Source organism: Notolepis coatsorum (genome assembly GCF_963971535.1).
Source record: "Notolepis coatsorum genome assembly, chromosome: 11".
NCBI classification, from domain to species: Eukaryota; Metazoa; Chordata; class Actinopteri; order Aulopiformes; family Paralepididae; genus Notolepis; species Notolepis coatsorum.
In genome coordinates, this window is record NC_140175.1 from 77,800,252 (window position 1) to 77,814,968 (window position 14,717).

The following is a 14,717-nucleotide window of genomic DNA, read 5'->3' on the forward strand; positions in this document are numbered from 1 at the left end:
GTATTACCTAACTGCTGAGTATAGAAGCATGTACCTCAGACAGCTGAGAGACCTGACAGATCAAGGCACGTCCAAACTGTCCCATCCAGATCTACAGCGTCCAAGAATCAAGAGAGATTAAGCCGATGTCCAGTCTCTTCTTGACCTTATGCAGAACAAGTGGTTCAATCCTATGTCCCCTGATGAGAACGATCTGGTTAGCCTGTCCACTGGCTTCATGGCTCCACCTGATGTGACAAGAGATCTCCTGAGAGCTCATGAGATAGGAGAAGAGGCATACCAGGTATTCAAACAAACAAGGTTAGATGAGGACCCACCATCTTTAAAGTTTATGACAAGATGACCAAGCAAAGCCTGAAGACATTCTCCAGTGTCGGCACAAAAAAAGCTAAAGGAAAGAAAGGGCAGGATGTGGTGCTGAGGGCAGACAGAAACCTGTTCAGCCACATGATCCTGTTGGCTGAAAGCAGGAAGATAGACATGAAAGATGTCCTTGCCCACCCACTGGGCCCACTGCCATGGGCACTTGCTAATGCTGATGGGTCTCTATGAAAAACAAACAAGGCTGCACTTGCCAGAGAGCTGGAACAGAATGTGTCTCCTGTTGAAGAGATCCCAACACCATCCACTTCCATCATTGATGGGATGAGCCTGGTCCAGAAAATGAATGGCAACAACAAAACCTTTGGACAGGTGGCAGAGTCACTCTTCACCCAGGTCCTCCACGAGGGGGCACAGAGTCAGAGGATTGATGTTGTGTTTGATGTTTATCGCCAGACTTCAATCAAAGATGCTGAATGACAAAACCGGGGTGCAGACACTACGGTCCAATACAAGAACCTGGCAGGAGGACACCACGTACAGCAGTGGAGAACTTTCCTGTGCAGTCCTTCCAACAAGACCAGTCTCATCAAGTTTCTGGTGGAAGAGTGGAACCTCCCACAATACAGAAAGAGGCTGCATGGCAAAGTGTTGTACACAACCTGTGAGGAAACCTGCTACAGGTTGACAGATGGTGGGTGTGAAGAAGTAGCAGAACTGCAATCAACACATGAAGAAGCTGACACTCGCCTGCTCCTGCATGCATCAGATGCTGCAAACATGGGCTCAAAAGCAGTCATCATCATAGCTGAGGACACTGATGTCATGGTGCTTTGTCTTGCCTTCCAGAAGGACATCACCTGTCCCATCTACATGAAGTGTGGGACCCAGAACCGCACACGATATGTGAACATCAGCAAACTTGCAAGCTCAGTTGGAGACAGCCTCTGTGACAGCCTAATTGGCTTACACGCCTTCACTGGCTGTGACACTGTCAGTGCATTCGCTGGCCGGGGGAAGCTGAATGCCCTGAAGATGGTGAAGAAGGATACTTCCTACCAAGAAACCTTCAGTGGACTAGGGCAGTCATGGGATGTGAGTGAGGAGCTGTTCCAGAGAATTGAGGAGTTTACATTTCACATGTACTCTGCTAACAGCAGCACAGTAGAGGTGAACCAACTGCGCTACCAGCTCTTCTGTACTAAAAGGGGAGAGGTCGAGTCCAGCCAGCTTCCACCATGTAGGGACTGTCTCTTCCTGCATGTTGAACGAGCCAACTATCAGGCAGCAATCTGGAAGAGCAGTCTGCAGTCTAACCCTGTGGTCTCAAGTCCTACAGAGCATGGATGGAAAGATGATGAGGGCAAGCTGGAAATTTACTGGATGCGCTCCCCACCTGCACCAGATGTAGTCCTGGAATTGCTAAGATGCAAGTGTGTCCGTTCATGCAAAATGCCAAGCTGCACATGCTTATCAAATGGACTGGCATGCACAGATATGTGCAAGTTACAGACATGCAGCAACCAAAAACTGCAGGATGATCCAGAACCTGACTTCGAACTCGAGGAGTCAGAGGATGAGAGAGACGAGCAGTTTGAGTGATTCAATGTACATTTAGTATATAATGTTGTTCTGTTTAATAGGTTGTTCATAAAACTCTAAGTGGTTCCTTATCTCATTGTGGTGTCCTTTATGTCCTGTATATGTATGATAAAGACAGACCACTTTGTGACATTATCCTAGTTATCTGACCCAGTTAATAATGCCCATCTAATTTAAGGCTCACAATGACCCGTAACAATGAAATAGTATAGGCATATTATACATTTCCTGAATCCTTATGATCCTGAGAGTGTTGTAGATTTTGTATTTTGTGCCCCTGTTGCTCCTGTATATGTATGATAAAGACAGACCACTTTGTGACATTATCCTAGTGGCTGTTCTGTATAGTTTTAATAGGAGCCTAATACCGCTCTTCTAATTTAAGGCTCACAATCACCCCTGATAAGAAATAGTATAGGCATATTATACATTTCCTGAATCCTTATGGTCCTGAGAGTGTTGTAGATTTTGTATTTTGTGTCCCTATTGCTCCTAGATGACACAAGGCTAAAAGATAGTATATCATTTAGGCGAAAATCGTGTAAAAATGTGTGTTGTTGACTGTTCAAAGAGCTCCAGTGACCTCTATATTGGTCAGAAAGATTCACATCTTAGCTTGAATGAAAGATTACATAGTCCCCTTTAAGATGATACCAAACACAATATTGTGAAACATTGACAGATGTCCTCTACGTGAGTCTAAAGCAGGATATGCACCAACATCTGAAATGCGATTTCCTGAGGGGGTGGGTATACTTCATGACTTGATAAGTATGATTAAGCTACCACTCTGGAAGGGCTATCATACAAAAATATCATCTACAGACATAGATCTTTGAAAAAATTATATGTACGTTTATTCACCGTGAGTGGCACCGATATCTGGTCTGGCCCATGGACTATTAGGGCCCATTCAATGTCCTATATGTATTGTTCAGGGTGTAGCAACGTTAAACTTTTTCATTCACATATTCATACTAAAATATGGTCTAAAGTATAAGTATGTTTTCATCTCTTTCTGCAGCTTTCTCCAGAACGTGATTTATAGCCCCAAATGCATTATATTGATGATCAAATACAGTTTGATAGCGATCTGTGCGAGATCAAAAATTTCAATTGGACGTACTTCTAGAATTTACTACACGTCATCTGATGTTGACCGGATGGGCGAGGGGGCGTTTATAATTCCGTGGGCAACGTTATACCATTCATCTAATGTGGGTCATATGTTCATCATAGCAGTTAGTAAAGAACACGTTAGAATATAACGCTAAAACTCACCCCAGTCTCCTCGGGCCGTTGGGCGATCAGCGTGGAGTAAACAGTTTTCCATTATGGGATGTCGAAATACCCTATCTATTTCCAGGTTGTATAATAGTATATACACGTCCAAATCATGTTGTTTTTTCGAGTTATTTCCACCGATCGATGTTCACTGTGTGAAGACTGAGTCTCTCTAACATTAGCGAGTGCTCGGACCACATATGGAGTGAGTCCTGCCGGGTTAAAGGTTGACATCCGGTTTTTCGATCTGCCGATCGGCCACCAGATGGCGCTCTTGAACCGCTAGAGGATTGAGAGGAGATCAGAACTGTGTGTCAAGGCTGCAGAGGGGAAATATGATTCCGATCACAGATTTTTGAAATATTGATATCAAAGACGAGTTCCGGCATCCGCGGCAACTTGAGCATGGCGGGGAATGACGAGTTCCGGCGTTTTCGGCAGTTAAAGTGTTAAGATATTACTAGTAGCAGCCAAGAAAGCATTGACGAAAATGTGGTATAGAGTAGAAGCACCGACGAGGGAACAATGGACAGAGATAGTGGGTGGGATACAGGAAATGGAGAGAATCACACATAGGCTGAGGCTACAAGACGAGAAGTTTGAGTCAAAATGGGAGAAGTGGGAAGAGTATAGGAAGAAAAGAAACGACATCACAGGAGTGAAAAGGAGACAAGAAGAGAAATCGAAATGAAAATGAAAATAAACTATCATCATCATTTATTTATTCGTACATGGAATTACCACAGTCCAACAGTACATATTCATATAATTCACCAAAAATACCATGGCCGAAAGGAACAGGAAGAAGAAAAAATCGTATATACCTGCCCCTACACACACACAACACACCGATAGACATATTGTGTAAAACCAAACAGAATATACCCATTTTGCAAAAAAAATTTAACATCAACACAACCAAATTAAATCAACATAAATAAACCCATTTTATTTAGGTTCATTCATTTACACACACACACCCCCACACACACACTTATATAATGTATTATACTTCTATATACTATCTCATTTCTATTTTATTATAATATAACTAAATCATACTATTTATTCTACACCATATTGGTACAGTATTATACAATATTTTAATATATTATTATTATTTTTTTTTTTTATTGGTCTTTTTCCCCCTCCATTTTCCTCCGATTTTTCTCCCATCCCAATGTTAGTCGTATGCCAATTCCCAGTCCCTTCCTGGTCGCTGCGCACTTACCCCCCACAGTCAGATCATCTGGGAGAGTGGAGGCTACCACATGCTTCCTCCGACACACGCCCAGCCAATCACAGCTTCTTTTCACCTGGCAGCGCGGATTCTCATCGAGAGGGCGTAGCGTGTGGGAGGACCACACTATCCCCCTCGAGTCCTATCCGCGCTTAGCAGGCGCCCCGACCGAACTGTAGGAGTCGCTGTTTACAACGACCCGGACCCACCCCGCCAGCTTCTCCCACCCTCTAATACAGCCAATTGTATTAGTGCAGACGGCCAGCCAAGCAGTATACTATACTCATACTGGCCTACACTACAACTCTATGCTACGTCATCCTGACACGCTAAACTGCAATATTATACTAAACTGTGCTATACTGTCTATGTATCTTTTCTTTGCACAACCTTTTGAAGTGAAATATATTATTGGAACTCTTTTCATCGTTCTGCAAAGAGTTCCATAGTTTGATACCTATAACTGAGGTGCACCTTTGTTTTAAGGTTGTTCGTGCAAATTGGTGTTTAAAATTTAATTTCCTTCTGCTGTCATCTGGACAGGGAACGAACAACCTCTGTATATTTGCTGGTAATACTCTGCATAAACTATGAAGGTACCAAAGAACCCATGTCACTTTATTTTTTTTATCTCTTTTCTTTGTTTTTTGTTTTGTTTGTTTTCCCTTTTCCCTTTAGTTAATTTATTTTAGGTCAACTCTTCATTTGATTGATATTATTTTCTACTATCAGCTATATCTTTTAGTTCTTATCTGTCGAATTGTATTGTACTGTCTTTTATCATTTTGACCGCCAATTGTATTGTTGTATGTGGATGTTTGTTTGTAAATCAAGAAACTGAAAATAAAAATGTAAGTAAAAAAAAAAAGAAAAAAAAAACCTTTTTAATACCACTTAGAGCTAAATTGAATACCAATTTCACAACCATACTAGCAAAAAAAAACATAAACCACATAGTAACACTGAACTGGCTGCACTTTGCGCGCCAATTTAATTTCTTGCACGTTCCATACAAACTCTCACCAGACGCACCAAGCTCCCAGTAGCCCCGCAAAAAATTACGACTTGAATACAAAAACATTTAATATATTTAATATTATTTCATCAGCCGGGCTGCCCCCCCCAAAATGTATTACCTGTGCAAATTAGACTTTTTTAATACCTTTTAAGGCTTTAAATTGAGAATTGTGAATTTAATACATTTTAATACCCTACAGATAGATGGAAGGATATAGGAATAGAAAACCTAAATCAAGGATAAGGACTGATCCTGGGTCAGTTTGTTCTATATATTGGATGAATAGGTCTACCTATCTCAAAGATAAGGACTGATCTTGGGTCAGTTTGTTCTATACACAGGAGGAAAAGACATCTATTTCAAGGATAAAAAGCAGCATGCACTGAAAAGCTACTCGTTTGCATGTGATAATAACAGACCTGTCCTGATGCATATGTTTTCAGCCTTGCTTGTTCTCAGCTGGCTCTGTGTGTCCTGCAAGGCTTGCTGTAGTTCCATGATGTCACCCTGGAGCTGCCGGAGCTGTGATTGGGCCTCGCTAAGCTCCACCTGCATAGAGGGCACTAAAGGGGGTGGGGTTATACTGAGGTTAGGACACGTGTAGTCTTTTACCAACGCACTTGCAGTTCCGCGTTCGGGTTCCGCAATCTGATTGACCAGTGACGTTTCTCTCTCTGCGCCAATCGCGTAGCTGCCGCCTCGCAGGTTCTCATTCAACTACTGTCCAAGTTGCTGTATAACAGCAGCGTGATTATGTTAGCGTAGTAATATCTATACTTTTCAAGAAAACAAATGGTGTATCAGTCGGTAGAGCATGAGACTCTTAATCTCAGGGTCGTGGGTTCGAGCCCCACGTTGGGCGCACACTTTTGATCTGAGTGAGGCAAGAAAGAGAAGAGAGACGAGTGAGTACAGCTGGCTTGTGAATTTACGACAAACTACACATGATACAAAATAGTATACGTGTATGTACTTGCATACTGCATAGAACTAACCATCCAATATATAATTATGCAACATTGAAACTGTTGAGTATCTCACTGCTTAGAGTTAAAATCTAATTTCTCAAAAAAATTGGCTTTCCAGGTAATAAGAAAAAGAACATTCTTTTGAAATTACACCAATGCATTTTTCAACTACAATGGATTTCTATAGTTTTTCCCCTAAGCTCATGGAACCTTTTTATACCACACACACAATGAAGTGCCATTAAATGTACCTTAAGTTTAGATGAAAACATGAGACAGCCATCAAGATTTGTTATGAAGTTTCCATGCAACTGAACCTTTATGCATGGTTCATATTATATTACTTTATATTTCATAGATAGTACATTGATTTAATACTAGGGATGTCCGATATTATCGGCCTACCGATATTATCGGCCGATATTGGCATTAAAATGTGATATCGGAAAATATCGGTATCGGTTTTCAAAAAATATATAATTTATTATTATTATTTTTTTTTTACATTTCTATAACCTTTATTTACCCAGGCAAGCAAGTAAGAACAAATTCTGATTTTATTTATTGTCAAAAGTATGCATAATGTTGTGTTAATTCCACAACAAGAGATATGTAATGTTAATTACCTGAAATTATTCAGTTTTTTGGGGGGGAAACCCTGCATATATCGGTATCGGTTGATATCGGTATCGGAAATTAAGAGTTGAACAATATCGGTATATCGGTATCGGTAAAAAAGCCAATATCGAGCATCCCTATTTAATACCAATATTTACCAGCCTAAAAGCTTTCCCGTTGTCGGCAGGATTCGAACCTGCGCGGGGAGACCCCAATAGATTTCTAGTCTATCGCCTTAACCACTCGGCCACGACAACATAAAGTTAACTTCATGTCACGCCCAGGTTGCGGAGTAATCTGATATAGGCGCGTGTGTGTGTGTGTGTGTGTGTGTGTGTGTGTGTGTGTGTGTGTGTGTGTGTGTGTGTGTGTGAGAGACTTCAGGGGAGCCAGAGTTAAAGTGAAAATACAACATAACTAGAAAGGTACGTATAGTAGAGAGCAAATCTCCACCAGGCAGCACGCCGGACACACAGATAAACACACAAAAAGAAAACAAATATTTGACTCCACCTGGCTACTCTGTCTAGTGAGATCTAATCACATTAGATAGACAGTAAAAATCTATCAAATCAATATTCACGTAAAAAGTTAATCCGTTGTCGGCAGGATTCGAACCTGCGCGGGGAGACCCCAATAGATCTCTAGTCTATCGCCTTAACCACGACAACATAAAGGTACCCTCATGACACACCCAGGTTGCTGAGTAATCTGATATAGGCGCGTGTGTGTGTGTGTGTGTGTGTGTGTGTGTGTGTGTGTGTGTGTGTGTGTGTGTGTGTGTGTGTGTGTGTGTGTGTGTGTGTGTGTGTGTGAGAGAGTGAGTGAGAGTGAGAGTGAGAGTGAAAGTGAGAGAGACTTCACTGGGCCCTATTCCCCGTACGTGGCTAACTGAGTTAGCCGGATAATCTTCAGGATAACTTGACATAAATCAGAATTTTCGGTTCCCCAAAGCACGTTTGTCTAAATCACTATGGCAACAGATCGAAAAGTTTGAACCTGCTCCAGTGCAGGGTTTAGTTCAGTTAGCTGGATAAACTGTCCACACCCTCGCAAGAAAATGCCAGCTCCCTTCCTCACAGATCCCATTATACCATTCTGAATTATGTTTTTGTGCTTCGTTTTTCTAGAGGGGGCTTTTGAAATGTAAAATAATATACCAAAAATTCTGATAATAAATCATATTCAGCCTATGGATTTACTTTGTCCTAAATAATGCACGTCATAGCTATAAGGCAGTCGCGACACACACTATGTCGCAAAATATTTTAAATTGCAATAGCCTACATAAGTGAATCGACCCACCCTTTCAAAACAAACGCACTCATATTCAGAGGAATTGCAATGTGATTTTATGTTGTGTAAAATTATAATTTACTGCATTTTAAGGTGAATGTGACTTGAAATTATATTTTTAATCAATAAATAGATCACTTGAGTAGCACAATGTAAATTCAGTTTTAGGGTGGAGTTTTTCTTTGAGTGTGTTAAATGGTTGAGCAGCCCGGCTAGCTCAGTCGGTAGAGCATGAGACTCTAGGTCGCTTTCACACAGGGGCTGTTTGGTCCGGACTTTCGGACCAGAATTCGATAGTCCGGTTTTTCGGGTTTGTGTGAATGCGTGTCGAACTCGGTTCGCGGACCAAACAGGCGAACTCTGGTCCGCCTGAAAACGTAGGTCTCGGTTCGGCTTCATCGAACCAAACGCGAACCAAATATGGAAGTGATTATTATTACCACTGCTCGCAGCACTCACTGCAAAACAAGCACACTGCATCTAATCTCTCTCTCTCTCTCTCTCTCTCTCTCTCTCTCTCTCTCTCTCTCTCTCTCTCTCTCTCTCTCTCTCTCTCTCTCTCTCTCTCTCTCTCTCTCTCTCTCTCTCTCTCTCTCTCTCTATCTATCTATCTATCTATCTATCTCTAACTGTGCATCTTGGGAAGAAGGAAGAAAAAATGCGGCTTATTATTATTACCGAGGCGCACGGCATTGGATCAATGGATCAATGCCACGTCAATACTATTATTACCTTACCACTGCTCGCAGCATTCATTCACTGCAAAACAACCACACTGCATCTATCTCTCTCTATCTATCTATCTATCTATCTATATACCGTATCTATTTATCTGTGCATCTTAGGAAGAAGGAAGAAAAAACGCGGCTTATTATATTATTAATAAAACAGCTACTTGTGGGCACTCATAAAAACAACGTGGTCTACAAGTTGTTTAGCGAGAAGATGGTGGTAATGTGCTTCAATAGAACAATGGATCAATGCCATGTCAAAACTCGGCTCCGCTGATCTGGAGGACTCCGCAGTCCACACACAGACACACACACACACACACGCACACACGGGCTCGCAGCCACACACACATTTCCACTGTCCAATAGACAAGCGCCCTTTTCGACCGCGTGACATTGTTCAGAAGGTTCGGTGCGCTGACAGATTTCTGTGTGAACGCAGGCGAACAAAATGAAGAATGCAACAATGTTGCAACTTCACCCCCAGAACCGCACCGAGTCCACCAAAACTATATGTGAAAGCGACCTTAATCTCAGGGTCGTGGGTTCGAGCCCCACGTTGGGCGCACACTTTTGATCTGGGTGAGGCAAGAAAGAGAAGATAGAGAGAGAGACGAGTGAGTACAGCTGGCTTGTGTAGAACATGTGATAAACAATTCTCAGGGACCTCTTCTACTGTGCACTATTTCCATCAACTAATGTTCAAAAACTCTATTGAGAGACATTTGATGCGTTTTGTGATGATGTCACCTTCAGGTCCAGTATGAAGCCTCCGAGAGTCTCTCTCTGATCTCTCTCTCTCCCCAAGCTGTTGGTTCAGGATCCTCACACGCCTGACAACACACACACATATATATATATATATATATACTGTATATAAACACTGTATATTAGATTAGATTAAAATGTATTGTCATCATACAGCACAAGTACAGTACAACAAATAGAAGTTGGCAACTAACCAGAGTGCAAATGTAACAGTAAAGGGCAATAGTAATATCAAATGTACAAGTGATTAAACCAAGTATATATATAAATAAATGGATACTACTAGTGATGCACCGATGTGAACATTGTGGCCGATACCGATAACCGATATTAATATTGCTGTTCTGGCTGATACCGATATTTACCGATGTCGATATCTCTGTATAGAAAACTCTTTTTTATGATAATCAAATAAAGAGCTATTTTCCAAAACGCTTTTTTTTACTTTTGTAACTTATTTTCAGAAATGACTGATATTTTGAAACTATTTAAGGCCAAAACATGTACAAAGAAGAAAAAAAAGATTAAAAAAAAAATGATATCGCCCCCTATCTTGATATTGGACCGATACTGATGTGTAAAAAAACGGCCATATCGGCCGATATTATATCGGCGGCCGATATATCGTGCATCACTAGATACTACTGAATAATAATGATAATCAGATGTACAGTGATGAGGTATAAAAACACCTTACTGGCCAGCGGTATAACTAGTAAGAGTAGGCAAGGGATATATTACAGATATAGGATACAGGTGTAAAAATCTCTCTCTCCCTCCCTCTCACACCCTCCCTCTCTCTCAGTACCTGCGTAGCACTGAGTTGTCTTTACGTAGTGGTTCCAGCATCAGAGCCATTTCAGCTTGGCGGTTCCTGCAGTCACCCAGTGCTGGTAACACACTCACTATAACCTCCCCCACAGCCCATAATAACCTCTCTGATTCACCACCTAGAGACACGGACACAGAGAGAGAAAGAGAGAGACATACAGACAGAGAGATGTATGTTAGAGCTATGAACCACTATTGGTAAGAGGGACATAAGTTCTCTGCTGAGATAGACAGGTAGATAGAAAGGTAGACAGACAGAAAGACAGACATTGACATATCTATCTAGACAAATGTAGATAGATGAATAGAATAGAATAGAAATACTTTTATTATCCCGTGGGAAATTTGACACTGCAAATCGCTCAACATTTAAACATTTAGACAGGACAGGTCACACATTAGAATAATAACACAAATCAAACCAAGTTGCCTAGGATAAGAGTAGAGTAAAATAGAATAAAATGAAATAAAATATACAGAAATAAATACACTACAGTAAGAATATACTGAGCATGGGGGAAGCAGTGTAAACAATTTGGTCAATATAATTATAATTTAAATCTAACTAAATGAAATATATATTCACAGTATTCACAGTGTCACATAAGGTGCAGTATGCTTCAGGTAGTGTATTGTCCTCCTTGGGTTCCTATAAGTCCTAGATCAATGTCTGGCAGCCGTCGCTGCCCCCTGTTGTGGAGCCTGGAGGGCGCTAGTCGCGGCCTCCTGCCACTATTGAGCTGCCGCTCTGTGCTCAGTGATGCAGTGAGGCACAGTGATGCATTATATAGTCTGATGGCTGTTGGAATGAAGGACTTCCTGTGCCGTTCAGTGCTGCATTTGGGTAGTGTGAGCCTAGCACTGAACATGCTCCTCCTGTCAGCCAAGTCTGTGGATAGTGGATGGATAGTAGGGGTGTGAAAAGAAAATCGATCCACATTATAATCGCAATTCTATCTCTACCGATTCAAAATCGATTCACAAATTCCAAAAATCCATGTTTAGAAAAAATTATATATATATATATTATGTTTTGGCTTGCTTTGCAGACAACTGCCAGTAACATGTTTCCAACTATTGCATTTATGTTTCATATTGAGTAGACTAAACTGAAAAGTAAATCTTACTCAAGGTTTACATTTGATTCAGTGTGATTTTCTTCTTTGAGACCTATTATATTTACATGTAGTCATTTAGCCGACGCTTATATCCAAAGCAACTTACAAGTTATGTACAACAAGTCATCAAGACGGGTACAACAGCTAAGAGTAAGTAACATTGTTCATCAAAAAGTGTTGAACTTGGGTGCTACAGTCTTGAGTACATAGTAGTATAGACAAGTCTCTACCACAGTCAAATGGGAAAAGTAACTCAAAAGAGCAATCTAGAATCAAATCTATGCAGGTATTGAATCGGGAATTGATTGTGAATCGAGAATCGATCGAGAATGTCTGTCAATCTACAGTATATATAAATAGGTAGATATATAGATGTAGACAGACAGATATAAAATAGATATTTAAATAGACAGACAGACAGACAGACAGACAGACAGACAGACAGACAGACAGACAGACAGACAGACAGACAGACAGACAGACAGACAGACAGACAGACAGACAGACAGACAGACAGACTACCTTGTCCAGTTACCAGGGTCTTCAGTTCTTTCAGTAGATTCTGGACTCTCTTCTCCATGATTTGTGGAGACGGTTCTGGTATTGGAGGGTATTGGAGGGTATTGGAGGGTATTGGAGGTTCTGAGTGATGCTGCTGCTGGCCTAGAGAGTCTGACATCTGAGATGGTGACAGTTGAGACTGTGACAGCGTATGCGACTGTAACTGCATTTGTGACTGTGGTGGCACTTGAGTCTGCGGTTGAGTTGGATCAGTTGACCCGGTTTTGTTCTGGGCCAGAGCCTGTATCAGAGGCACATGGAGTTGACAGAGGCGAACAGAACAGGAGCAGAACACACTCGGAGCTAGAGAGGCCTGAGAACCAGGCGGGGGAGCTGACCATGGAGGCCTGTCCGCAGAGGCAGCGCAGAGAGGCGGGTAACTTCCCTCACAGGGCCCCTGAGGTGCTGGAGAAGAAGCCCCAGGGTAGGGTAAGGAGCAAGGGAGGGATGGGGGGAGAGATGGAAGAAAGGAGGGAGGGAAGCCTGGTGGTTGAGGAGGAATTAAAGCCTGGGGCTCGCCTGCCTCAGCCGAGGAGGCCCGGCGCTGGGCTGTGGGGGTAGAGGCTGAAGATCGGAGGGTGTTAGCTGGGGGTCTGTCAGGGCTCAGAGTGGGTGTGGAGGTGGTTAGATGACCGTTGAAGAGAACACCTGGACCAGACTGAAGCTTTCTTCTAAAATAACAAATAAACACAAGAAAACTGTGTTCAGACTAATCCAAGCTCTTTGGACTGTTATGGGGTCAGGGTTAGGTGGTATTAGGTTTCAGACGGTGCAGGGCTGTCAAACTCAATTACCAAGGAGGCAGAAATAAAAAATACAGATGAATTTGCGGGCAGGACAAATAATAATACCCAAAAAAGGATAATTTCCCTGAGATCACTAGCTTAATTGCTAAATAAATCTATTTTATATATTTAATTTGTGCATACCAGCTCAATATGTTCAATTGCTAATTCAATTATGTTCATTCTCTGGTCCTCAATGAATACAAGGAAGGTTATTTGTTTAAACGGTGGGTAAGGAGTAGGGCTGTCAAGATTGGCCAAAAATAACATTCAACTATTCCTTCAAAAAGAAATCACATAGGTTCAAACCATTCGAATATCTACTATTGCGCATTATGTAAACAAAATAAATTACCTTTAAGATCAACATATACCTACACTAGGATACATATAGAATAATGTATTGATAAGTAAATTCAGTCTTGGGGCTGGATGAAAATACCGTAATTGGCCCACGGGCATTGAGTTTGACACATGTGGGGTAAGGATAAGGTCGGTGTAATTTCATTTTAAGGTTGTTTTGAAGTACATTTTGTAATAACTACAATGCCCCCTGTTTTTAAAACTGGAATATGTGTTTGTGAGCTGTATTTAATGATTCTAGCATAAAGTATGAATGTATGGCTTCTTGCTTGAGAGCTGCTAAGGGTAGGAGAGAGTAGGAAGAGTATTGAGAGTAGAAGAAATGCATCGTAGGTTTTGGTCTTTTCTATGTTGGCATTAAGAAAAAAAATGTATTACACTGGCCTTATCCTTTACAACAGGGGTCTCAAACTCGCGGCCCACGGGCCAATTGCGGCCCGCTGGATGATATTTTGCGGCCCCCTACTTGACATCAAAGTTTAGTGTTAGTGCGGCCCGTGAGCAACTTGTTGCCGAGTCGTTGTGCGAGTTGGATGTTTTATTTATTTTGTCACTTGTAGGCTACCATAGCGCAGGCTCATGACAGCAACGTTACGTTAGTGACTTGGTTGAAACGTGATTTCGGAGTGATACCAAGTGGAAGGAAAATATATCCAGTGCGTATGGCAGGCACTCTCGAAATTCTCCGCTGTCTCCTCTGCAAGCAGTGCTCTGCCTGTCTGTGTCTGTCTACTCTGGTCCAATCACATTCAGCGTCCCGTCAGCGTTTCTCCCCCCCACCCACAGTCTGCGAATCAGAGCAGAGTAGGGCGGATTTTCACTGAATGAGTGTTGTCTCTTTCAGCGGGTCCGAGTCAGAGCGAGAGTTGACAGCGCATCTACAGGTAGTCTAATCTGCAGGTACTGTAGCTAGTAACCTCGTTCCCAGTTTTACAGTATCTCTGTGAGATAAATGTAGCTAGTAGCCTAGTCGCCAGCAGGCAGTTAGTAGAAAAATATGGCATGCTTATGCTGAATGGACTGAAAAATATGCGTGCATCCTCCCAGCACCAAACCAATGTGCCTAATATGCCAAGAAACTGTAGCTGTTGTGAAGAGTGGCAATTTGAAACAAAACAGTTATTTTGATGCAGTCTTTCCTCAAAATTCAGTGCTAAGAACCACAAAAATAAATGGAATGAAATCATCATATCAAGCTGCAAGCAGAATTATT

The 14,717-nt window shown here is 41.8% G+C and overlaps 1 protein-coding gene across 1 annotated transcript in view; it reads right to left on the reverse strand.

Moving 5' to 3' along the window:
* The window catches only part of ccdc14 (coiled-coil domain containing 14), a 55,147-nt gene that overhangs the window by 12,803 nt on the left and 27,627 nt on the right, over positions 1–14,717 (reverse strand). Inside the window, exons 7-10 of the mRNA XM_084324654.1 lie at positions 12,318–13,027; positions 10,655–10,796; positions 9,829–9,911; positions 5,885–6,028 (exon numbers count right to left, since the gene is read on the reverse strand). Coding sequence (XP_084180780.1) covers positions 5,885–6,028; positions 9,829–9,911; positions 10,655–10,796; positions 12,318–13,027 — 1,079 coding nt within the window. The remainder of the gene's footprint in view (positions 1–5,884; positions 6,029–9,828; positions 9,912–10,654; positions 10,797–12,317; positions 13,028–14,717) is intronic.